Below are 24,708 nucleotides of genomic sequence, written 5' to 3' on the forward strand. Positions count from 1 at the left end.
TCAATGGTTCTTGGCGATGATTTAGAGACTTTTGTTTTTTCCCACCCAGAAGCCTGGAATCGCTCCATAAGCCTTTAGAAGCCTGTGTGTGTGTTGTGTGTGTGCGCGTGTGTGTGTGTGTGTGTGTGTGTGTGTGTGTGTGTGTGTGTGTGTGTGCGTAAGAGGGGGGAGCAACCGCGAAGACACCACCCAGCTCTGTAGGGGAGGGGAGGGTAGTGTGGAGGGGAGGGTGATGAGAGGGGGGGGTGGGATGCTCGTTTCAGCACCGCGGACAGCTCCGGGTAAAAGCAGCCAGCAGCGGCGGGTCGGTCCTCTCCGCTGCTGTGGGAAAAAAAAAAGAGATTTTTTTTTTTTAACAACCTCTTGAAGGCAGCAAATACGATACGTTTTCTCGAGGAGGGGACTTCATTTAATTCAGTCTGGATCAGGCGACATCTTTGTAGTGACAGGCTACAGCCAAAAAACATTACAGGACTCCCGATTGTTGCGAGTGCGATTCTCTGTGAAGTTTCTGCCACTGAACGGGATTCTACCTCCTCCCGCTCGTCGGCACAGCCCGGATAATCAGCCCGGTGTGTTAGGGAAGTTGAGGAGAAATCAGCACCATCGGCACCATCTCCAGTTTGGACTGTGTCCTAAGTTGTTGGACTTTTCTCGTTTGTCCAGTTCTTCTGCTTAATGTCCTGGCTGTTTGTGTGCGTGTGTGTGCAGAAGGTTTTCTATTTGTCTATTAAGTAGGACTTTTCCGTTCGGTGCTATATGCTTTACAGCCTCCACGGTGCCCCCCACCCCTCCACCCTGTAATGCTTTTACATTTGCCACTGAAGCACGGCTTTGATGCGCCCGGATACATTTCCTCTTTCTCGCAGCTCTGATTCTTTTCCTCCTCCCAGTCATCCATCTCAGCCTTCTTTTAATTAAACATTCACAGGGGGGACGCCCCAGACTGCCATCTTCTCCCCCCCTCATTTTCGACAACTGCAAAATACTAGTAGGTAATAATGGCCATGGATCGGTGAAGAATGCATATTCAGATTGTTGTAGGGTGAAGTTGGAGGCCCCCGAATCAACACAAAATAACCGAGGACACAGCTTAGGAACTTTTAACATCCTGAGCCATCGTTTGTTCTTTCCCTCGCTGAGACTTGCTGTAATAGGCGTGTAGCCTGTTTCGAGCTATTCATGACGGAAACGATGGCGCTGAGTGGGAACTGTAGGACTAACACCAAAGAGCAAGCATCCGTTCAGAACAGTTTCCCAGATGTTGTTGAATTAAACGTGGGGGGCCAGGTTTATTACACGCGTCACTCAACTTTGGTGGGTACCCCGAATTCATTACTCGGCAAGCTGTTCTCTTCCAAAAAAGATGCATCGAATGACCTGGCGAGAGACCCCAAGGGCCGTTATTTCATCGACAGAGACGGCTTTTTATTCCGGTATGTGTTGGACTACCTCCGAGACAGGCAAGTCGTCCTCCCGGACCACTTCCCGGAGAAAGGGAGGCTCAGGAAAGAGGCGGAGTACTTCCAATTGCCTGACTTGGTGAAGCTGCTGACCCCTGACGATATCAAGCACAGCCCGGACGACTACTTCCACAGCGACTATGAAGATGGGTCCCAGGGCAGCGACCACCGGCAGTGTCCGCCTCCCTCTCTTGTCCCCGCGGACAGAAAGAGCGGCTTCATCACGGTGGGGTACCGGGGGTCGTGCACCATGGGCCGAGAGACTCAGACGGACGCCAAGTTCAGGAGGGTGCCTCGGATACTGATATGCGGTCGGGTGGCCCTCGCCAAAGAAGTTTTCGGGGAGACCCTGAACGAGAGCCGGGATCCGGACAGGACCCCGGATCGGTACACCTCCCGGTTTTACCTCAAGTTCAAGCACCTGGAGAGGGCTTTTGACATGCTGTCGGAGTGCGGTTTCCAAATGGTGGCCTGCAACTCGTCAGTCACGGCCTCGTTTGTCAACCAGCACACAGAGGACAAGATCTGGTCGAGCTACACAGAATACGTCTTCTACCGTAAGTGGCACCTTTGCTTTTTATCACAGCAGGTCATCGTTCACGTGCGTGCACACAAAGTTGGAGTCACCGCTAGAAGGCGCACTTGTTTTGCTGGTCCTGCGTGTGAGAGAGACATGTGGTTATAGGAGTGAATGGGCGTTTCTAGCACAGGACATCCCCTGTTTTGAATGAAGTGGGTGTACCAGACACTTCAGTGTGGTGGCTGTTAGAGACCTTGTGAACAAAGCTGCTTCCACTTGTATATTTAAACTACAGTTCCTGGAATTGTGTAACTTTTTTTACTTTAAAAAAAAAAAGCATTTGCTACATTTTCATGCAAACACAAATGTCAAACTTACACGCTCCGTAAGTGGAATAAGTTTTGTCTGAGCCTTGTGGAACGATAACAAATTAAATAAAATCACTCCTGGCAATTGGGGTTAAGCCAAGGTGTTGCTATCGCTCCCTGTAAGCGATGAAACCTTATCAGCAAACATGAGGGACTACTTCATGTTCTGATCACAGTGTGTTCTTCAAATCTATTACAGCATGTTGCAGCATTCTGCACTCTATTGCAGGCTAGTTTATATTTCACAAGATTTAACTCGATTTTGATAATTTCACTCCCATCTGAGACACGGCAATAGTCAGAGCAATGATTTGTCAACGCTTGCCATTTCTCATCTTGGTGCAATTTTCTACTCCACCTCCCGTCTGCTTTCATCCATCCCATCCTTTCAACTTCGTGCATTTCCTTCTGGCTTTTCTGATTCATTACATTTCTCCATCTTTGCTCACTGGCTGGTAGGAATCTGGCAAGAGCAGTAGTGAGGAAGAGATCGTGACTTTTAAATGAGCTTCCGTGAGATTTTATGATGCAAGAAAATAATCCATATTCTCTGATATAATCTGTCACAAACTTGATTGCTGCCATAAAATAGACAGTGTTACACTGTGTTTGTGCTTAGCTCTTAGTACCTATGCACTACTTGGATAGAACAAAACTTTCTTTGGAATAACCGCTGAATCTGTAGCAGAGGCCATTTCTGAGATGAAATATTATGAAAATACTAAAAACAGGCCTCTAAAAATGAAGCAAAACTCTTTATTTTTCTTGCATAACCAACAAGTAATAAATTCTGCTTTTTTTATAATTAATCTGACACTTAATTAACTGTATTGAAGTGCTGTAATAAACTAAATCCCTTTGGCTTTCCAACATAGTTGCAGCTCTTTGTTTTATTTTCTGTAAATGTTTTCTTTTGCCCACATAAGCTCTGTGAAATGTCTTTTTTCAAGTATAAAAATGACCCTGTTTTAGTCACATATATTATGTACCACAGCTACCACAGCAAAACCATTCAACAAAAATGTAGACTTTCTAGTATTTGTGTTGTGTGGTGGGTTTTTATGTTAAAATTCCCTAACATTAAGTCTTGTTACATAACTGAGATACAGTATAGCTGCAAATAAAACCGGAGAGGCTGCCAACAGTACTGAGATCAATGTGTCAAGGCTGCTATCATGATATTGGTTAATAACATAGAGTAATAGTTTCTCTCAAAGTTACACTGGTTTTAGAAATATGGTTTATTTTCCCTTAAAAGATCGGAATTTGAAAAGTGATTTGTGACACATACTTCTCTCTAGTAACACTTGTTTTACTGAAATCTTTGGGACTGAGTAGTGGGTTTCATTGTTATTTGAATACAAGACCACTACAGGCAACTTCCCTTGTGGTCTGTATTTTTGGGTATTGATGCAGTTTCATATTCATAAGAAATGTTCTACCATCTAACCCCTTTTTTTGTTTTTACTACTGGCTTTGCTGCATGATTTCAGTGCCCAAGCGTCCAGATGTTTGGCAAGTAAAATCAGTTGTGTTGCAAACATTCTTAAAAGGATCATTTGTAGTTTGTCAAGTAAAAATAGTTGTGTTTATAATGTTATAGTGTTATCTGGGAATTCTTCACATCCCCAAAATAATACTTGTTATTCATCTTGTTCCAAAATGTTCTTGTAATGATTGGGATGGGGGCCAGGACCACTGCTTAGATACCACGCATACAGTCACCACCACTTTAGGGGAAATCACTGCCAGCCCCATAAATCACCGATGTCAAAAGATCACATGGCCACAGAGCAAACAGGAGTAAAAAGAAAAACACATGAGAGCAATTCGCTGAGCTATAGCTCCATTTTAAATGAGCTCTGCATTAATGGCCTGCATGAAGCTATTACAATGACTGGATGGCTCTAGGCTCTTATGACCCCAGAAGTAGCACTAACAAGCCAAATCAAGTGGTGGTGGGGGCTAATGACACGCACACTACACTTACACACACACACACACACCTTGCTTGTGCAATATCTGACAGTGTGTCTGTGGGCGGCCTCTGCAGGCCTCTCCTTGCTTACTGGCAAACAACAACTGCTTCCTGGCTTTGTTGACAAATGTTCAGCTTGTTAGAGGGCGCACTCTCAAAGGCGAGGGCACAGTGGCAGATGTTTTGGGCACACAAAAGCCTACACGCACTCACACAGGGGCAAAAGTGTGTACAGAAGCTCAGGTAACCGGGCACAATCACAGAGGCGCACACACACATGAACAGAGGTTTGGCAATGCACACACACCAAATCGTGCAGGGAGTTTGTTAAATGCTGCAGTCACCCAGTGGATTAAATGTAGTCACTGACAGTCTCTTGTTTATCTGTCACATTTTTGGCGAGCTACTCTTTCCCTTCTCCCCATCTTCCCTTGTCGTCTCGTCTCTCCCTCTTCTCCTTTCATGTCTTCTCATTTTGGTCTAGTCAATCATACCCGGCTTTTCTCTCTCGTCTCGGTTCCCGCCCTTCCCGCTTTCCAGCTGTATTTGGCTCCGTGCGCCACAGGGGCAAGGAGCAGCGCGGCGGTGCCAGTTGCCTTTACTTGCCTCACTGCTCCGTCACGCCTCCTGTCTCGCTTCTTATTCATATCTCTTGCCTGTCCATCTCCATGATTGTTTGTTTACCTTCATCTTCGTCTTTCTCACATTTTAGTCTTTCGTCTGCCTCTTTGTGTTTGCGCCTCTCCTGATTGTACAAATGCCAACGAGTCTGTCTTTCCTATTTGTTGGCGTTGTATTGGTCATATTCAACATACCCTAAATTGAGCTTTTAGGGAAGATTAGGGAAGCTCTTTGTTATTCAACTTGACAATGCCCCTTTGCACAAAGAGAGGTCCTTAAAGATGTGATTTTCCCATCTTGCCTTGACCTTAACCCTCCTGAAATCACACTCATTTTAGGATTAATTGGAACAACAGCTGCGAGCCATGCCTTATCCCAACGTCAGTGGCCATCCTCCCTAATGCTTTTGTGGCTGAAAGGAAGCTAATCCCTGCAGCCACACTTTCCATCTTGTGGAAAGCCTTCACAGAGGAGTGGAGGCTGTTTGGTGTTAATGCCAATTATTTTGTAAAGAGATGTGCAACAACCACACATGGGTGTAATGCGCATCTTTCCACATTCTTTTGACACATTTGATGTGCTGAAAAGTGGTTAACATCATCGACAAGAAGCTGTCATCAGCACTAGTGGTTGCCAGTCATCTGCCATTAACCGTAACCCTGCTTTGCTAAAGTTACCTGCTGGACAGTTAGCGAGCTAATATGACCAAAACCTCGCTGTTTGTTTTGGTCACAGCAATCTTTTTTTTTTTCCGGGTATCTCATTATTATACATTATAGACACATTGATGCCTTCATGTGGCTTCTATAATGGAGCTATACATGTTTAGGGTAACGTGCTTAAGGGCACAACAACAGTAACTCACTTTCCATTTCCAGGTTGACTGACACAAATTCGTCAATTTCTACTTACAAGTTTCATGTTTTTCTTGCCAGAAGCCAGAACCACCTTTATCTCTTTAAATCCTCTATTTGCTTGTTATCTATTGCCCTGGATCCTACACTCTTCTGGTTGGACGCATCAATCTGTTTCAAATTCAGGATGGTCTCTGAGACCCCAGGCTAAAATATATTTACCAATTTGTTGCATGGCTAGAGTGACTGATAATGAATCATCACTGTTGACAGTTGGATGTGGTACCGCAGGGCCAGACAGAGCCTACTGCACCAGAAACATTGAACAACACAACATCATCTGTGTGGCAAAAAACAGGAAATATTTATTTCAAAAGTCAACTGAAAGGATAGGAAAATGACATTTTTTGGCTCAGGATGTATCTTTCCAGGCTTTATCTTTTTTTGCACCTCAGCCGAACATGCCAGAGTGAAGTGTGTGTCATTACAAAAGGCCATTATTATATGACCATGTGTGCTGGTGTGTGACACACTGTGCCATTAGCTTGTTACACGCAGATGGGTAACTCCTTGTGTAGCAAATGTGTTTTGGCAGGTGGGAAACAAGGGGCCGTGGTTATGGTAAAGTTGTTTGTGTGTGTGTGTGTTAATGCTTGACCCATGTTGCACTACCTGAGGCATTGGCACTCCCGTTGAGCCACTGGCTAAACACACCTGCACACCAACCAACCCCTCACACACACACACACACACACACACATACACCCACTTGCAGACACGCACGCACACTCATCACCTTATGAAACTACATCACACTCTTCCTGCGAGGTGCTCTCAGCCCCGTCGTTGACGACATTAGCAGCGGCGGTCCCATGCTGCAGGCCTGTAGGAAGTGATTAGCCGAGGAGCGGGCAGGCCGTGACAGCTCTGAGGAGAGTCTTGATAGGGACAGCTGCTACCCTGGCTTCAGCTCCACAGGGGAGACCACCACCACACACCTTAACTCTGCGTTATTCAGGCTGAGACAAAAATAAAGGAGAGAGGAGCCCATGGACAACACCGTTTAATTGATGAGAGACTCTTCATGGCTCCCTTTTGATTTTAACTACACACCTTTAAGTTTTGTGACTCCAAATCGGGCCAGGGTAGTAAAGCGGGTACGCCAATGGCCTCTCCCCCCCTTCCTCCTCCTTGCTTGGACCATGGCCAAGTCCGCCTTCATTTTGATCTTAACTACACGCCTGTAAAGTTTTGTGACTGCAACTTGCACGGTTTCTATGCTATCGTGGTCACAAAATCTGTCCACAGTCACCAGACAGAAAGTACTCAAAACCGCCTCTGTGGTAGTTTGCGCTACAGAGGGGTTTCTCCAGGACCACATTTTGATGACTCACTCACACACAGTCACAAGGTGAAAACAATACCGGCGTGAATGTAGCGGCTGGTAATTATTTACATTATAGGAACGGCTCTCAAAAATTTGCATTTGAAAAGATGACCCATATTTAGCCTTTTTAACTGTATGCTGATTGTGAAAGCAACCTGGGTGATGGTTTACGGATGTTTGGTAAGTAGTCAAGCAGTAGTCTCTATTTTCAAATTCCTTACATTATGTTGCTGCCTTTCATATTGATCCGCTGCTTTGGAGAGTTAGATAAAACTGGCATGAGCTTCCCTTTTGGTCCAGTAAGAATCAGAGCTGCTGCGTTTTGTACAAGCTGCAGGGAAGGAAGAGACTTTTGACTGAGTCAGAAATACAGAAGGCTGTAAAGAAAGAAAAGAACAGATGACCCTATCTCCTCCTCACTGAAACATTCAAAATGGCTTCACACTGGGAATATTCTTCAGATAGAAGAAATGACACTGAATGCAGTAACAGTGTTAAAGCAGGTGGCAGATGAGTGAGGAAAATTGAGTCGTTTCAGGGAAATAAAACCTAAAGTGACCTTATCCTGAAAGAACATTATTGTTTGCATGTATACTGCTGGTTTTTCATTGATTTTGGATGAGAGCTCATAGTGGGAGGTGCAGGTGGGGTTGTATGAAAGTAGGTGGAGGACATTATAGAAGAAATAATGGATAAAGGGCAAGTGGGTAATATGGAAAGCGGCTTGTTTGTCTAGCCTCCCATTGACCTTCTCCCTTGGAAGCTTAGTGTAGTTACGTAGCGTAGATTCCCTTAATCCCTGGCCTCTTGAGGATATGGTGAACTGCAAGGCTCTGGGAGAGAGAACAAGAGAGAGAAAGCGAGAGATAGAGAGAGAGAGTGAGAGAAAAGCAAGCCAACACCGTAACGTCAACAACAAGCTCTCCACTCAGCCCTCTGCGACTCCCTCCTCTCCTCGCCGTCTATCAGCCCATTTTCTCGTCCTCTGTGACTCTTGACACTCTATTCTCTCTGCGGTGGTAGGCACAGTTGAAATAATGCTGATGCTCTTCCCCTGTTGTGTTGGAATAAGTGCTCTGCGGTGCGACGAGGTGTGGAGCGTTGCCATAATGACAGAAATTGCAGCTGGAGAGCCTCTTCGCTCAACACACCGGCTGGCTGCTGCAATGCATCAATGCTTTAATAGTCCCGCTCTGCGCGAGCCGAGATTGGCTGGAAACTCCATGTAAAGGATGCACAGAATTCCCATCGCATCGGTAATTGCATCACCTAATCACACCAACGGCTTTTTTCCCACCGTGGGAGTGGTTGTCACAGTTCAGATCAATGCCTGATGCATTTGTTAAGTTTGTTGTAAGTTTCTCAAATAGAAGATCTCATGCAAAAGAAGACCTACATCCTGGGAATACTATCAGGTAAAATACCTAACTTCTGATTGCAGAGTTGTTCTGAAATATCATAATAATAAATTAAGTTTTTGTTGGAGAGAATTGTTACGTGGAGTCTTGGCTTCACTAGTGTGTGTTTTTTCTTCTTCTTGTTCTCTCCTCAGATAGTTAATTTACCTCTACCAGGCCCTTCATTCATCTTCTTCAGTCTAAAGATAGTGTGACTGATGAAACAATCCGTCAATATACAGACTAAGTCCTGAAACATTGTGATGGAATTTCACATTTTGATCGCGTTTTGGATCGTTCCATATTCCACTGTGCCTCATTAGAATCACACGTTGTCACTCACACAGCAGTGGTCCACAGCTTGATCGAGCATACGGCCATACTGCTGTAATTTCATTCCACAGTGCTTTATAGCTTCCTAGGGCAGAATGTCAGTGGCTTTTCATTTGTAAGTGGCAATGAAGTCCTAATGTGCATTAAGAAAGCTAGAGGCTCTAATATCACAACTCCAGAGGAAATTACTGAAACCACCGATGGTAACTTGTGATAAAAGCCTAGTCCTGGTGTTTCATAAAAATAAAATATCTTGTTTCTTTTTTTCATATCTAGCAAAGGAGAGAGGGCAGTTGGTTTCACAGGTAGGGATATAAATAAAGGCATAACACTTGGAATATAGTTGGGAAGCATTTGTCAAATATTTGAGACCTGAGATTGATAATTTGTCAACACAGGTTTCCTTCCAGAGTATAGTGAAAACACTTCATAACAAATGTTGATTACCACATAGGACTGTATATTATGTATGTATAAAACAATAACACATGTTAAATAGTCTTTAGCATGACACCAGGCAGCACATGAAGTTATTCCACTGCAGAGGATTATTCAAAACTCCAATACTGTGCCTCATTGGTAATCCCACGGTGTCATTTCAGAATACTCAGCTGCTTGCTAGAGCACACTGTCATCACCATTTCATTTCTAAGTGGCTGTGAAGCTCCCTGCCCATTAAAAGCACACACAGAAACGACTCTAGATCTATAGACACACTATCTGTGTGCATAGATATCAGCTATATCTCTCACTGTTGCGTGGAATCCATCCTACCTATTAATTTAAAGCAGGGACAGGAAGGAGTTTTAACTCTGACAACCCATTTTGCCAGGGATTTTGTTTAATTCTTCTGGATTCACACTCTTATTATTATATTAATACAGCACATGGTATCGAAGAGGCACCTCACTACATCGGCCATGTGATCAAGTTAGAAACAGCCACATGTATTTTTGAAAACCTAGCTTGGCTAAAAAGAGTACTCCACTAATCACTGTACTCCTATGACATTGTCAGACTCATGTAGACCGTTTTAAAAGAAAGGACAGAAATGATCTGTAAGCAGAGGTGAAGAGAGGGCCACAGAGGTCTGGTGAGCTCACGTCTTTCTAACTCCCCACACTCATTGTCTTTCATTTTTAATCCTGTAGTCTTCAACACCACCTGACGTTGCCTCGAGTCACTTGTCGGTTTTTGTGCTGCTCTCTCTGAAGCCACAAAAGGCTTTATGCAACAACAACAAGGCTGACTTAGGCCCCGTGTGGTGTAGGAGCCTGTTTTGGCGATGCTAAATGGGGAATTTAAAAAGAAAATCAAGTTAGAATGAATTATAAACAACATGTAATCAATCAATTGGATGCAAACCTTTTAGTCCACTGGGTTTAAGCACAACGCAAGGAAGTGACGACAGTCCTAAACTATGTTGACATTGTCCCGTTGCTTCAAGGGGCCTCAGCTGCCTCACTTCACCTTCAATTCACTGATGTCACTGTAAGACAGTTGCATTTGACAAAGTCAGCAAACAGCCTCATATTTATCCAAGACTTTTCCATCCACACAATACTTCTCAGATGGTTTGGTGACACAGGGTATGCAGTAAGTCAGATGAACAGTGCATTTTGGTAACTGCCCACCCTTTGGATTAGAACAGATATTTATGGGTGGGAAGCTTGATTTGTATCCCCTCACATTTGAAGAGTACAGTTTTGAATTTCACATCTTGCAAATTTGCAAGCTATGCCAGCAGTCATTGGGAGTTGGCTGGACTAAAACTTGGATGGTTTTGGAAGTGAACCTGTCGTTATAATTCAAACATGGGGACATTACATAACAGACTTTCACACCATGACAAACTTCAGAGTTTTGTTTTCGAATGCACACTGAATACAATTAGTTTAACAGATCCGTGGCAAAGAAAGCATTACACATGTAAGAGTAATGAGTCTTTGTTTACGACATAAGTTGAGATTGTAACAAATAAAGGAGGAAACACCAGCAACGGATTGGTTGGTGTCATCTTGCTGTGCTTCATGAAACATACAGTGAGATTTGAAGAGTTAGCGGCTCATGACTTTGTGTTCTCTGTCTCATAGCGATGACGATTTATAGAAAATGAGTGTCCGCTATCGTCCCATCTCGCCCGCGCTCCTGTTTACTATTCACGATGCAATGAATAATTGAGTACTGTTCACAGAGGACACAGTCTGTGGCAGCCACACAGAGCCCGACTGTTTGCAAAAGTAATGGGTTGATACCTGGGTTCCTATGTACACACACTACCTGTATTATGGTCTCCTAACCACACAAGCCTGTATTAAGTGTGTGTAGATAATGATTTGCTGGCTTTGAAACTGTGTGGTTATGGTCTGCAGACAGGAGGTGTTAGTAAATTGGTTTTGCAGGACAACAGCTCGCACATCAGGGTGTGAACACTCGACAGGACATATACACAAAACACACACACACACACACATTATGCAGATAAGATCAGACAGCGCAGTCTAGCCTAGAGACACATTGTTTACCACAAGATTAACCTGGCTGAAGCTTTAGAGGGATTAGTAAGCAGTATGCGTCTGTCTACGGCAACACAAACAACGTATCAACACAAAACAACACTGTATTTGTGTCTGCACACCACATGGCCATACCATACACTGAGGGTCTAGATCTGATCTCTGGAGCACGGTACGCCTCATTTCTACACGCTCGTGTGTGCTGGGACGAGAAACAAGCAAATGGAGCAAGACAATTATCAACATCCATCACCTCAGAAACTCATTTAGCCAATTAAATCCTTTACAGGCTGACATTTAGGTGCAATCATTAAGGATTCTCTCCTTCATGCAAGTATATACAAGCGCACGCACTACACTTCACGCTGGGATCAGAGCAATAATGTAGTTGTCTCATAATGTAATGACGTGTCCTCGTTGAGGAGCAAATCTCATTCATCTTTATTAGGACTGCTATGTGTGTTGCATGCGCATGTTACTGAGTGTGTGTGAGGTGGAATAGAGGACACTGGCCTTTTCAGATCGCACTCTCCTGTAACACCCAATAACAAATGTCACATTGCCTTCCACTCTCAGACGCCACTCACCCTTTGGAAAGGTCCTTCTCTCCTTCTCTACCTCCCTTCTCTTTCGCACATGTCCCTCCAGTTTAAAGTCCCCTCATCAATACACAATTAGCTATGCCTTTAAATAAAAAAAAAGAGTAAATGACTCTTTAATTAAGAGATGTGCCAGATTGTGCGAACAAACAATCTAAAAATAGACTCAAAAAGTCAAAGGAAAAAAACAAAAACATATTGAGTTACCAATGAGCCAAGCTGAAGATTCAGAATAAACGTTCAAGGTGTTTGTCGAGGAAAGCTGGTTCCAGAGTTTGGAAATCCAAATCTTTTCGAAGATTTTTTTTGGGCTGATCTGTTAATACCTTACTTCCTCATGGGTGTTTGAGGCCTTTGCCGTGTTTGGTTTATGATTCCCAGCCCCGTTTTACTGATCAGGTGGTTTGTATTCTCCCTGCTACAATGCTGTGCTGTTAGAATCACGACATGGGCCTTCTGGATATTCCTTAAGAAAGTGTCCAGCACACAACGTGTAATATATTATATGACACCAAGAGGCACATGGCAGTATGCGCTATGAGAGAGGAAACATTTAAGAGAGCAGAAAGGAGAACAGGAAATGATGGTGAAGGGAAGAAGAGATGGTGGGAGCAATATACATTTATACACACACACACACACACACACAAACACAGCATATTTAGTAGAATGGGGCGCAGCTTAATCTCTGGTGATGGTATCAGTGTATCTCTGTGCCTGTTGGCATTGCAAAGTTCTTGCAATTTTAAAAGCTATGTTCAGTGGAGACAGCTGAGTGTGAACAAATCCATCATGGATAACAAACACGTTTGCAAAAATACAAATAGACGCTCACATGTTGGCTCACTGGCAACGTAGAAATATGTTTTGGATTGAAATCTACAAGTGGGCGTGAAGTATGTATGCCACAAGCGTTTGTTTTCTGATTTGTTGTTGTTCTTCTTGGGTCCCACCTTCCTGTTCTGTATCTGATGCTGCTTCTAGCATTTGATTCTCTGCCAGCTGGGTAGATCGGATATTTTTCGTTTTTCTCTGGAGCATTTAAAGCATCAAGGTGTTGTGCAGAGAGTTCATCCTTGTGTCTTCCGTAAACAAACTCTGGCTGGTGTTTCGCAGATTTCAAACATCTCTTCTGGAGTGCACAGCTGCCAGTGCTTAAGCTGCTGGCAGATGTTTCTGACTTTTTGACTTTACAGCTCTGAGATTCTGTTTCATTCTATAATCATTTCTCTTACTAACCCTCCTCTTATCCCCGTCTTCCTTTCCTTGTATACCTGTGTTTGGTCAGTGATGTTTTCACTACTCCAGGCCTTTGTCTCTTACTGTCTATATCCTTCTTTCTGTATACACCTCTTCCCTGATTTTTTCTTCCTGCAAGACCTCAAGTTTACTGTGATTTTCTGTAACGGTTGCTAAAATTGCTTTCAATGTCTTAATCCTCAGTTTCTCTTTATTAGGTTTGTGTCTCTATCTCTTTTTCTCTCCAACCACCTGAGGAGTAAAAATAACAGCAGCCAAAACAACAGAACTACCGGTCCTTTTCATTCCGTTTCATTTTATATTCTGTTCCTCTCATTCTACACTATTGGTCCCAGTTTTCTATTGTTTCTTCGCTAGATGCCTCATATCTTCTCCATTGAAAACTACTACCAAGGGAAGGGTATATGGTGCTCTAACATCAAACCTATACAACATAAATACTCAGCCTAACTGACCATACATGTCAGTGGTCCAGGGGGCCGTAAAATAAACCTCTAAAGGTCAGCGCAAGAAGGATGAGTGGGACTGGGAGTCATTTGTAAGTGAGGCTGGGTGCCTTGTTAGATGTATTCAATACTCAATTAGGAAGCGCCGCTGCCCAAGTGTGAAAAGAGAAAAGTTGGGGAAAAAAGGTCACATTTTGAACAATTCCTCAAGTCCCATTAGCAACTGTTGAAGTTTATGTTGTTGTATTTTAGCTGCAAAATCAGATTTGGTTTCTACTAAATGAAGCTATTGTTTTGGTAGAGAGAAATCTGACTTTGTAATTTGGTGACTCCAGTGTGATCTCTGAGCCTCTATCGTCCAATAGCTGGTGTACATCTTGCCCACATGAAAACATAGGAAAAAAAAGAAATCTTCCCCCAGTGGAGTTTCTGCTACACAAAGCAATCTCTACAAGACCCTTGCTTTCCTCTGACCTTCAACCTTTAATATGGTAGAGGTAGTGATGACCTAAGTCCCTAGTGTTTTAAGTAGAAAGACATTCTACATGCCAGTATAGATGCAAGGCACATGTCTACTCTGTCTTATTTGTCTCTCATACATACACACACCTTGCAGAATTGATACAGGACAAGAATACCGAGCATGCATCTCAATAGATCCATCCAGTTTAGCTGAAGCAAACTATGCACGTATAGCTTAGACTTCCTTTTCCTCACCCACGTTCTTCAGCCCTTTGTAGGAGATCATGAAGTGATTCCAGGCCAGATGGGATATGTAATCCCTCCAGCATGTTCTGGGTCTGCTCCTAGGTCTCCTATCAGTTGGACGTGCCCAGAATATCTGCACATGGAGGCGTCTGGCACTCCAATCAGATACAACCATTTTAACTGATTCCTTTTAATGCAAAGGAGTAGGAGCCCAAATCCAAGCTAATTTCGGATGATTGAGCTCCTCACCCTGTTCTGAAGAGTTATCCCTGAATAAACTTAATTATACCTGTGAATTATAGCTATCACGGTGTGTGATGGTCCCACCATAGATACCCCCAGTGTAGTTATTATTTGTAGTTGGATTTTATCCATCGATAACTCTTGAATAATGTGTTGACCATCACCAAACCTTATCTTGCTTTTATATGCCCTGAAATAACTGTTAACATTTTCAGAGGGCGGTTTTGTGGCCTTGCTAGGCCACAAAACATGTTTTCCTGAGAAGAAGATTATTGAGTCTTTCTTCAATCTTCAACTTTTGATTATTTGATATTTTTTCATCTGAAATCCAATTTATGGCTACATTTCTGAGGAGACACACGTTAGCTATGGTGTAAGCTGCATACCCTACATATGTAGCCTCCCAAGCAACGGTGTGGCTCCTTGAAGGGGAAGTGTGCTCAATTTACACAACATGTCTATTTAGAGGTCTTGGAGAGCAGTACTGCAAATGTGAAAAAAAAAGAATAATACAAAGCTCCAGTGGCTCCAGAGGGAGGTGTGGAAATTCTGATAAATTGCCTCAAGGGAATATCAGGTTACATTAGCCGCTACAAGCATACCACACCTGAATCTCTGAGATCGGCAGACACATTGAATTGTGGGGGATGTAGGTGCCAGGTTTTCACAAGGAAAAATAATGTGTGAATTAAAAAAAACTTTGCATCACAAGACTGAAAATGTTTGAGGATTACAATGCTACCTGTATGCTAGCCTCACTACCCAAAACCTGTGATCATTGAGGGTTGGAACGTAATTTGTTTTGTATTTAAGATCCTTGCTTCATTCTGACTGCCACATCCTTGGTGTAAACCATTGCCTACTGACAACGCACTCTAGCGGCAACTTCCGCTTCTGAAAAGTTAAGCCAATGCAGAAGTGCCTTAAACCTGCATTCTTTCTGATAGCCGTCTTAATCAGCGCTGGATGGCTCGGAGCAAAAGCCCAATGTTATCTTTTGGTATCCTGTCACTTCTGTTTTTTCTTTAGATATTTGTTGTTTTGCTTGGTGGATTTTGTTCTAGTACTACTCCCACAGTATGTCTTTTGAATGCAAGCTTTTGGTTTTGGATTTTGGTTTCACTTTGTGTCGCTGTTTCTTCCATTCCGTCTCTGTGGCTGTGATTTATTCCTGTCTTGCCTCTAACACAGATATAAATGCCTCCTACTGTAACCTTCAATCTCAGGATGAAACTGTCAGCCCATGTACTTGCATGCGTCTGTCTGTAGCACACACTAAATAACTGGCCGGAGATTGTGTCAGTCATGTTTCAGGCCTGTCTGTTTGTATTTGCCACGGCTCTAGTTTATGTTTGCAGCTGCGCTTGCATGTATTCATGTATATGTTCATGTGAGTCAGACACTGAATGACCACAGAATGAGTCATAGTGACATTTTGATGTTGAAATCAAAACACTTAACACTGCAATTCAAACATTCAGAATAATAGGCAGGAACACATTGCTATACTGGGTACACACACACACACACACACACACACACACACACACACACACACTCTAATGCTTACGGTAAGACAGGAATCCATTATCAATATGGAGTAGACCAGAGAGCGAGTGAGTGATGTGGTATGAGTGTGTGGGGTGCTAATGTGAATGGATGCCCCTCATATACTGCATGCAGCTACCAGCCAACTGAAGTGATGACTTTGTGCATTCACGCTGAGCGGAGGACTTCCTGTGATCAACTTGGTTACGGTGTGACGAATGCGAGTCAGTGCGACTTCATTTTGGGAAGGTGGGGTGCTTGAAGCCTCCGTGGCAGCCGTCAGGATACGGTGACTTTGTTTTTGATTTAGTTGAGAACAACTTCAAAACTGGGTGCAGGTTCTCATTTTGTTTCAACTGTACGGACTCATATTTTATTATGTCATGTCAGGAATATTAAAGAGTCGCTTTATTTTATAGTGTCTTTCATTAGAACAATGGTTCAGGTAAAAGCTTAGTTCTGATTGGCTGAACTGGTGTTCTTCTATTCAAGCTGTTGCATGTGTCTGTCAAATTATCTTTTGTGTGCCACATTTTTTGCCAAAGTTTTAAGTATTTAAGCAAAGTAAAACTTAAGGGATTCAAATATACCACTGTGTTTCTGGTTGAGGTAATTACAATCTTTTTTTTTAGGTAAAATTAGGGGGGAAACTATTGTGCAAATTAAATTTCAGATCAGGGTAGATTTCCAAAATGTATCTATTGTATATTTCATGTTTTGGAGGTGGTTGTGACTGCTTAGCTGTGTATAACATTTGAGCTGCTGTCATTCTGTGAATCAAATGACCACTGAGCAGCTGTCAGCCTCTTGGCCAATAACATTTTAGCACTGTCACTTAGTTGCTCACAAAGCATGATGGGATGTTGCTGCCAAGCTCGAGGTGCTTGGGATTTTCAGAAAGAAGGTTGAGCACAGTTTCAATTCAATATTTAACAACAAAGCAGTGCAACGGTTGAGTCTTGAGAACAAGATAACTTGTGTGTGCTGTTTTTAGTCAATTTACCAGAAGAATGAAGTTTTAGTCTTTACTGAGAAAATAACAATTTTTTTGCGATTGCCTTGTTTTATTAGCTGCTGGGTGCAAACAGTCTTCTGCCATTTGCATCAAAGACACTCCACTGGGGCTCTTAGGAGTTACAAGCAATTCGCAAAGGCACCTCAGCAATGAGGGAGAGAATTATTCATTCATTTCAGTTTCACACAAACATCTGCCCAAGCTAATTTATATAATCTGTCTGTCCTTGAAGTTTCTCCCATGCATCCCCAGCATTATATGAACCATAAACTGCAAGGTCATGTGTTATGAAGGAGGGGATCTGATTTGGTATTATCAAGCGATACTTCCACTCCATGCGCTGGCTTTCATTGCTGCTTCACGTGCTCATGGATCATCAGATAAGGTAGCACTATGACAGGAAAGCTATTGGCTGGCAGTAGAGAGTCCACCAATCCACAGCTCACACTGGCACACACACACAAAGATACACAGATATATAAGAATTCACATTTACAATGCAGATAAACACAGAAAGACAGACACGCAATGCTATGTAATATAAGTATTACAACTCTTTGTCTATTTATCTTAGTTTTCTATATACGTATAAGTGTAGTGGCTATGGCTCAGGAGGTAGAGCGGGTCGTAAATGAATCACATGGTTCGATCACCGGCTCCTCCTTTCCACATGCTGAAGTTTCCTTGAGCACGACACTGAACCCCAAATTTCTTCCGATTGTTAGGCCCTGCTTGCTGCCATCTGTTTGAATTGGTGAATGAGAGGCATATTGTAAAGTAATTTCTCTGCTAAGGCAGAAAAGCGCTACATAAGTGCAGTATATGAACCTTATTTATCAGGATATACACAAAATCTATTTTTAATTTTTTTGAGAAAAGGGTGTCAGAGAGTTGTTGTCAAATGGCAACTTTCAGGTAACCAGAGCAACATGACTTTTACATGTGTGACATGTCATCTGAAACTCATAGAATCACAGTTGAGAGTCTGCGTGAAAGTGTGAAAAGTACAGCTTCTTAAATGCGCTGCCCTCAAAGGTTGCTTGAAGATTTGAAATCTACCTCCACTTCTTAGTGCCAGAGAGTACACTACATGATCAGGGATCCAGTAGGCCATTGTGAAAATGATGAGTCTTGTTTTCACCAGTGTTCATTTTAAGGCAGTCTGAAAGCACCCACAAGAAACTCTCCAGTACAGAACCTCTCAGAGAGACATGACCTTGAGGTTTGCCTGAAAATTATTTTTCCCAGTCGCTTTTAGGGTGGGGGCCTTTGAAGTCGGGGTTGTTCTGGCTAAAACGTACTTTGTGTCTTTTGTACATTATGATACCAGGGCTGATGGCTCCAGGAAATGTCTGGTCCCAAATGGAATTCTCTATTGAATTCAATTGATGTGTGTCTCACTGTGCTATGGGGACCTCCAGCTTCATAGCATAAAGTGAAAGAGATATATAGTACGGATGATTTATCCTGATTTTGCTGCAGGTTGGGGCCCAGAATCAAAACGAATAGAACGAAAGATTGCCCGGTGCCCAAATAAGCACTCTTGAAAAGAATTGTTGAGGGACCATTTCAGTTTTTGCTTATTTTAGTACATCAAAAAGTAAACACAAGATCTGATTATGTCACAAAAGTACTACAAAATAAAAGGATGTGGGAAATGAGCTTCAGTCACACATGCACATGTTCAAAGTCAACAAATTCTTGATGCCAATGTGAACATCTGCTGCAGGAGGTTAACAGCAGGGATTCATGCTGATAGTTGATAAATCAAATGTCAGGAAAGCCGCAGATGCCTTTGAAACACCAAAACTGCCTTTATTGTGTTGAAGCATTCTAAATAAAGGTAAAGTAGCTTGTTAGCAGTCTTTATATGTTGATAATTTCATTACCAGTCATATTTCAAAACTCAAGCTTATTAACTCTCTGCTTCTCTGAAAGTTGAACACTAACATTCTAAGACATGTCTTTCAAAAAGATTCGGATTTATTGCAAAACACAATGTCTTTAGCAGGAAAAAAAAAGAAGAATCAGCAAACATTATAGAACTGCCACCCCAAATAGTGCTGGGTCCTTCATTATTTATCTGAAAACGAAAGCCTGTTCTGCTTAATTCTGTGAACTGTTTTGTGTAATTGATTCCAAGGCGCTCTGTGAGGAAGAGAGAGAGAGAGAGAGAGAGAGATTCAGGGAAAGAGGCAGATATTAGATTGAGAGTGGATGTTTGATTTGATATTCCTTTTGAAATAATAATACTTCATCCTAAAACATACAGCTGTAATCAGCAAAATCTTAAGGTAACATTAAAAGCTATGCGGTCCGACTGCTCTCAGATATATTTCCATTTTTCCGACATATTTTCTTCATATGGAATTGGCAACGGATTAAAGCAGCTCATTAACTCACTGCTTGTCTCATGAATTAAAGAGTCAGTACTGTTTTTTGAGTCGTACAGTGAACCTCATGTTCTGTATGCTGTTAGCCTATTGCCTCCGTCAGCCTATGCCATCAAGACAAAATGTAAGCTGCAATTACTGTATGTGTCCTCACCTCTGCATTTAGTGATTTGTTTGATGTGTGATGAATTAAAAGCTTGGTTCAACTAATGAATTTCATGTGACCTTGATTTGCATAAAAGCACAATTACACAAGCAACGGTCAAACTAATTTGCATGTAAGTACATGATTGGATATGCACTGACTGTCCGCCTGATGTCAATGAGTGACTGGATCACCACAGTTGATGAATGTTAGCCCACAGTTTAAGTCTATAGTGCCACAAAAAGACACGATTGAGCATTTTGTGCAATTACCCGAGGATCTTGTCCAGAATGCTCTCTTAAGGGAGAGTCTATCCTTTAGCGACACTTGATAAAGGCTAGTTGGACAGATTGTGAGGCTTTCTCTTAAAGGGCAGTCTAACCATGCTGTCACCCTGTCACCGTGATATAAGAAAAAAAGGGAGAATGTCTCACAACAGCTCTGTCAAAGATATACTCTAACAGGCATGGAATTACCAAGTTTTTGTTTCATGTCTTCTGGGTTTAATTTGACTTTGTGCAGGATTTCGATCACAACTCAATGTCAATACATATCTAACGGAGGAATGCACTTAATACACTTCCCCGCTTTTTTCCTTTTCTTGGAAATTACCAAATGAACTTTAGAAGATTTTCATGCATTGTCAGAAAAGATCACAGAAAGTGGCCGTTTCAGGCTGTCAGGCCGGTTACATAAATCAATGATCATATCGTCAAGATCGATCTGGCATTAGTCAATGTTGAGCGCTCTAAAGGAATATGACTACAGCCACCTCGTCAAAGATTTTTGTTTTCCTAGTATGAAACGATTCAATGTGATACTTTAATACTTACTCTCTTTATTGTCCCCTCAGAGAGGCTTGATGTACTTGCAGTGGCAATGCAATAAAGACTTAAGCAACCCATACATGAAAGACATCAGCACTTGATTTGGCTACAACTGAGTCGGCCTGCTTACTCGACCAACTCTTTGTCAACATATGTATGTAATGACAAACTACAATGGAGCATGTTATCTCACGACGGTAGGAGGAGAGCTAGTTAGCTGTTAGCAGTCCTACTGTGTGTTTGGCTAACAGAGCTAACAGCTAACTGAACTAAACACACAGCAGGACTGACAGATTCCGTTGAGAGGAAGCATGAAGCATTACAGAATATACTGCAGCTTAGCTGGACAGAGCCACTGCAGACCGCTGCATAGATTGCATTGAGAGCACACACTGATAGTGAGAAACGCATCTAATACACTTGCGGTCCAGACAGGGGCAATTGTGGTTTGTATTCAGTGAATCAAACATTACAGCTGTGGTCGTTGCAGACACACCTGGCGGAGATCTGAAATCTACTGAGTGCACTTATCTACTTTATTTCGTTTTACAGCCTGTAACTTCAGCGTTTTGATTCACTCCCATGGCTCTCATCACAGCTTTCTGCCAGCAGCTGTTTTCAGCAAAAACAAGTTTTGATAAATCTAGTGTTACAACACTAAACAGCAGAGAAACGTAATTTGCAACGAGCTGGCGAATACAGTGGAACAGTTAGCAGCTTAAGGGCTGACATGTCCCTCAGGAGCCGGTTATAGAGGCTAAAACAGTGCTAAAAAGGATGATGAGTTATGACTTACAGTTATCAGGTGGACAAAATTACTACTCCAAATAAATAGTTTTGTCACTCCATATCTGCTGTATAGGCAACATGTTCACCTTATCAACTTTGTAAGGTGCTAAGTCAGTTTTATGTTGGCCAAAAATCAATTATTGGAGTTATTTTTGTACATTCCCATACATGGACACACACAAGCACTTAACATAATACACAATATTAAAGCTCTGAAGATGCATTTGAGCAAGAATCATGATGCATTAAAGAAAGTAGTTCATGTAAGAACTATGAAGCTAATGCTCAATCATTTCTCTGACAATACCACAGAAATTATAATTGCCACAGAGACTTGGCATTACACACAATAGAGAACTCTGGGTGGAAGCAATTTTACAGTTGCATGCTATTAATTAATTAGACACTGCTCTCAAACAAGAAGGAGAGGGAGACTTACAAAGGCAGGGGCAGTGAGTTTATATTTCTTTTAAACAAAATGCCACTGATAGCCTTTGTGACTGGAGGGTGAATCCTCTCTCTCGAACAGTGAAGAGTGAATCAAAGCTGTTGTCCCTTTATAATCAGCAAGATTCATTTATCCAGGAAATTAATCTTAATTTTCCTCCTCAAGCGTCCTCTGTACAGCGACACACTTTATATTCATATCATCACCTCGGGGAGTTTTCCAGAACAACAACTCGTTACTGAGCAGCCTCTCAGGAGAGGTTCGAGGCTATGTGCGTTGCTCCTTGAGTGCATCCACCCATCTAACCTTTAGGCTACACCTGCAGGTAAAACAATACCAACTGGGTGGGTGTCATTATAATTAAGCAAAGGTTTAAAAGGAACAATTGAAAAGAAACTTCCAAAAATCTGAAATTTCACGTAACATTTTACAAGCGGGAGTCACTGCGTCTCTTGCTGTCCATTGACACATTAACCCCACATGACTGAGATTCTGTCATCTCCAGACTCTCTCAGACAACAGTAAAGCTTTTTTTTTGTTGTTTTCAACTCTTATTTATAAAAGAATTATGCAACCTCAAAGACTTGGACTTGAAAGACGGTTTGAGGCTTTGAGGCTTAATGTGATATTGTAGCCTGTCTTGGAATTTTTTTTGCCTCACTCTTAAAGGAGCTGTATTTAACATGAGCATTAATAGCAGCAAACAAATATTTGCTATGTAAAGATATGGTGGAGTAATGAGCAGAGAATTAAGTCGCTGCTCCCTCTGCATTGTTATCAAAGCTTGCTTTGACAAAGCCGTGCTGGCCGCGTGTGCTTTTGGTGCATGTTCGTGCACATTAGCATACTCCACTGGCTAGCTCAAGGCTGCCACTCTGCACTGCACTCATACAGCGGTTAAGGCTGATAATTCCGTCCCGACCGACAGCGTCATCATGGATGGGTATCACCCACCCTCTGGTCCCCCCACAGGTGAACACTGTTAGCTCTGTCAGATGTACTTTGCTATAATAATGTAGTTCCTTCAGGACCAGGAGCGAATAGATGATGACAAAGTGGGGCTGCTGCTGTTACAATTATTTAAGTTTACCACGTTTGAGACAATTTTGCTATCCATACCATCGGTTTTTAGTGTGCTTATTGGTGCTCCATGAGACAAAATCTACAACAAATCGTATCTTTTACGAGATTTTTACTGACACAAATAAACACATAAAGAAAGTCTCCTGAGGATTTTCTGTTGTGGCCCCCATGTAATGTTTATGGTTCGTAAGTCACTGTGATGTCAATGGACTTCAACCTTTTTTAGGCCACAGTTAGTTTCTGGGGTAAGTTGGCGTGGTAATTTGTCAAGGTGAGTTACCAGAGTGGGTTGCAAGGGCCCAGAGTCACATTTTGATCGACAGGGATGGACATTTGCAGAGCATTCTTCAGTGCTCTTTGGGATGCTGCCTCCAAGCATATGTCCAGGTAGGCAAAGGGGACAGGGGGATGACATGGAATATACAATCTGACCAAAGGAGTGCACCCACTCCCCAGAGGGACAAGCACCGTACCTTGTTCCCTACGCAGGATAACGACATAATGAACTCTGACATACGCGACCTGACATAACATGAATCTTAACGTTACCACCTGCTCACGTGTACTTCAGAGAGACACTGGAAAGAAAATATTTAACAACCAGCCAAGTGGAGAGAAGTCATCCAGACAGAGCGATCCTTACTATCTTCCTTGTTTATTTATTTCTGAGTCATAGTAGAAAGGAATGAGACTGAAGCTCCGATAAAGACTACAATGCTTCATTGCTTCATTAGACGATGAATAACATCTATTGTTTTGGTTCTGTACATGCAGATCTAGTCATTGTTGATAATAAGATCACACTTCTGGGTGTACAAACGTGTCTAATGATGTTTTTTAGTCAATGAGATTTCCTGAATTAGGTGCTATCATTGTGTCTTAATAATAGCCCTTTTTTATAATATTAACAGAGTACGCTAGATGAGAGAACAGCAGCGCTAGTTTACACAAACACTGAGATTTCAGTTGCTTTTTGGGAGTTTCTGATCCTCGATGGCTATTGACTTTTTATTCATTTATTTATATTTTATTTACAAGTTAATTTGACAGGGACCAGGTATAATAAATACACATTTCAATAATTGAAATCTGATGCATTATAAAGCCCCCATGGAGGAGACGTATTAGTGTGCTTGATATCATTGTACTGAGTAATACATTTTTACATCCTTTAGTTTCCTTCAGGACACTTTTATAGAGTGCTAGAAACAACTCCAAACGAGTTACTTTTGAAAGTAGTAAGCAATTTAAAATGTTGCCATCTTTTTGCTGAGGTTTCATACTACTTTCAGACTTTATAATGGGACACATTGGAATCTGCTGGAAGTGGTTTATGTCATGGAAGACATCACTGACATCACGTTATCATGTTTAATCATTGTGAATGCACTACGTACTCTAAACTCCATTTGAAATTACATTGTGGTTTGTGAATTGGGGCACAGCTTCTTTATCGCTCTCTCGTTCTCTGTCTCTCTCCATGGTGCTTGAAATATTCAAACCGTCTCTCCCCGCGGTGCTAAAACATTCAAATGCTGTCTCTCGTCGTAGTGTCTAAACATTCAAATGTTTCTTTCTCTATCTTTCTCTATCTTTATGCGTCTGTGGGAGATGTATGCGCATAACAGCATACATATATAATTAGACACTTAATTAACAATTAAAAATGAAATTCATGTTAATTTAAAATATCTTTCAGACGAGCTATACAATTATATCATGGATTTCACTGCATTTATATTGCAGAATAGAAATCATTTCGCTTTT

The 24,708-nt window shown here is 42.1% G+C and overlaps 1 protein-coding gene across 1 annotated transcript in view; it reads left to right on the top strand.

Moving 5' to 3' along the window:
* The first annotated feature begins 280 nt into the window (after nt 1-280).
* kctd16b (potassium channel tetramerization domain containing 16b) overlaps nt 281-24,708 on the top strand; it is a 69,066-nt gene continuing 44,638 nt past the window's right edge. Inside the window, exon 1 of the mRNA XM_031869083.1 lies at nt 281-2,020. Coding sequence (XP_031724943.1) covers nt 1,183-2,020 — 838 coding nt within the window. The 5' untranslated portion in view covers nt 281-1,182. The remainder of the gene's footprint in view (nt 2,021-24,708) is intronic.

The sequence above is a fragment of the Anarrhichthys ocellatus genome, unplaced genomic scaffold (genome assembly GCF_004355925.1).
Source record: "Anarrhichthys ocellatus isolate YVR2014 unplaced genomic scaffold, GSC_Weel_1.0 scaffold46, whole genome shotgun sequence".
Taxonomy (NCBI): domain Eukaryota; kingdom Metazoa; phylum Chordata; class Actinopteri; order Perciformes; family Anarhichadidae; genus Anarrhichthys; species Anarrhichthys ocellatus.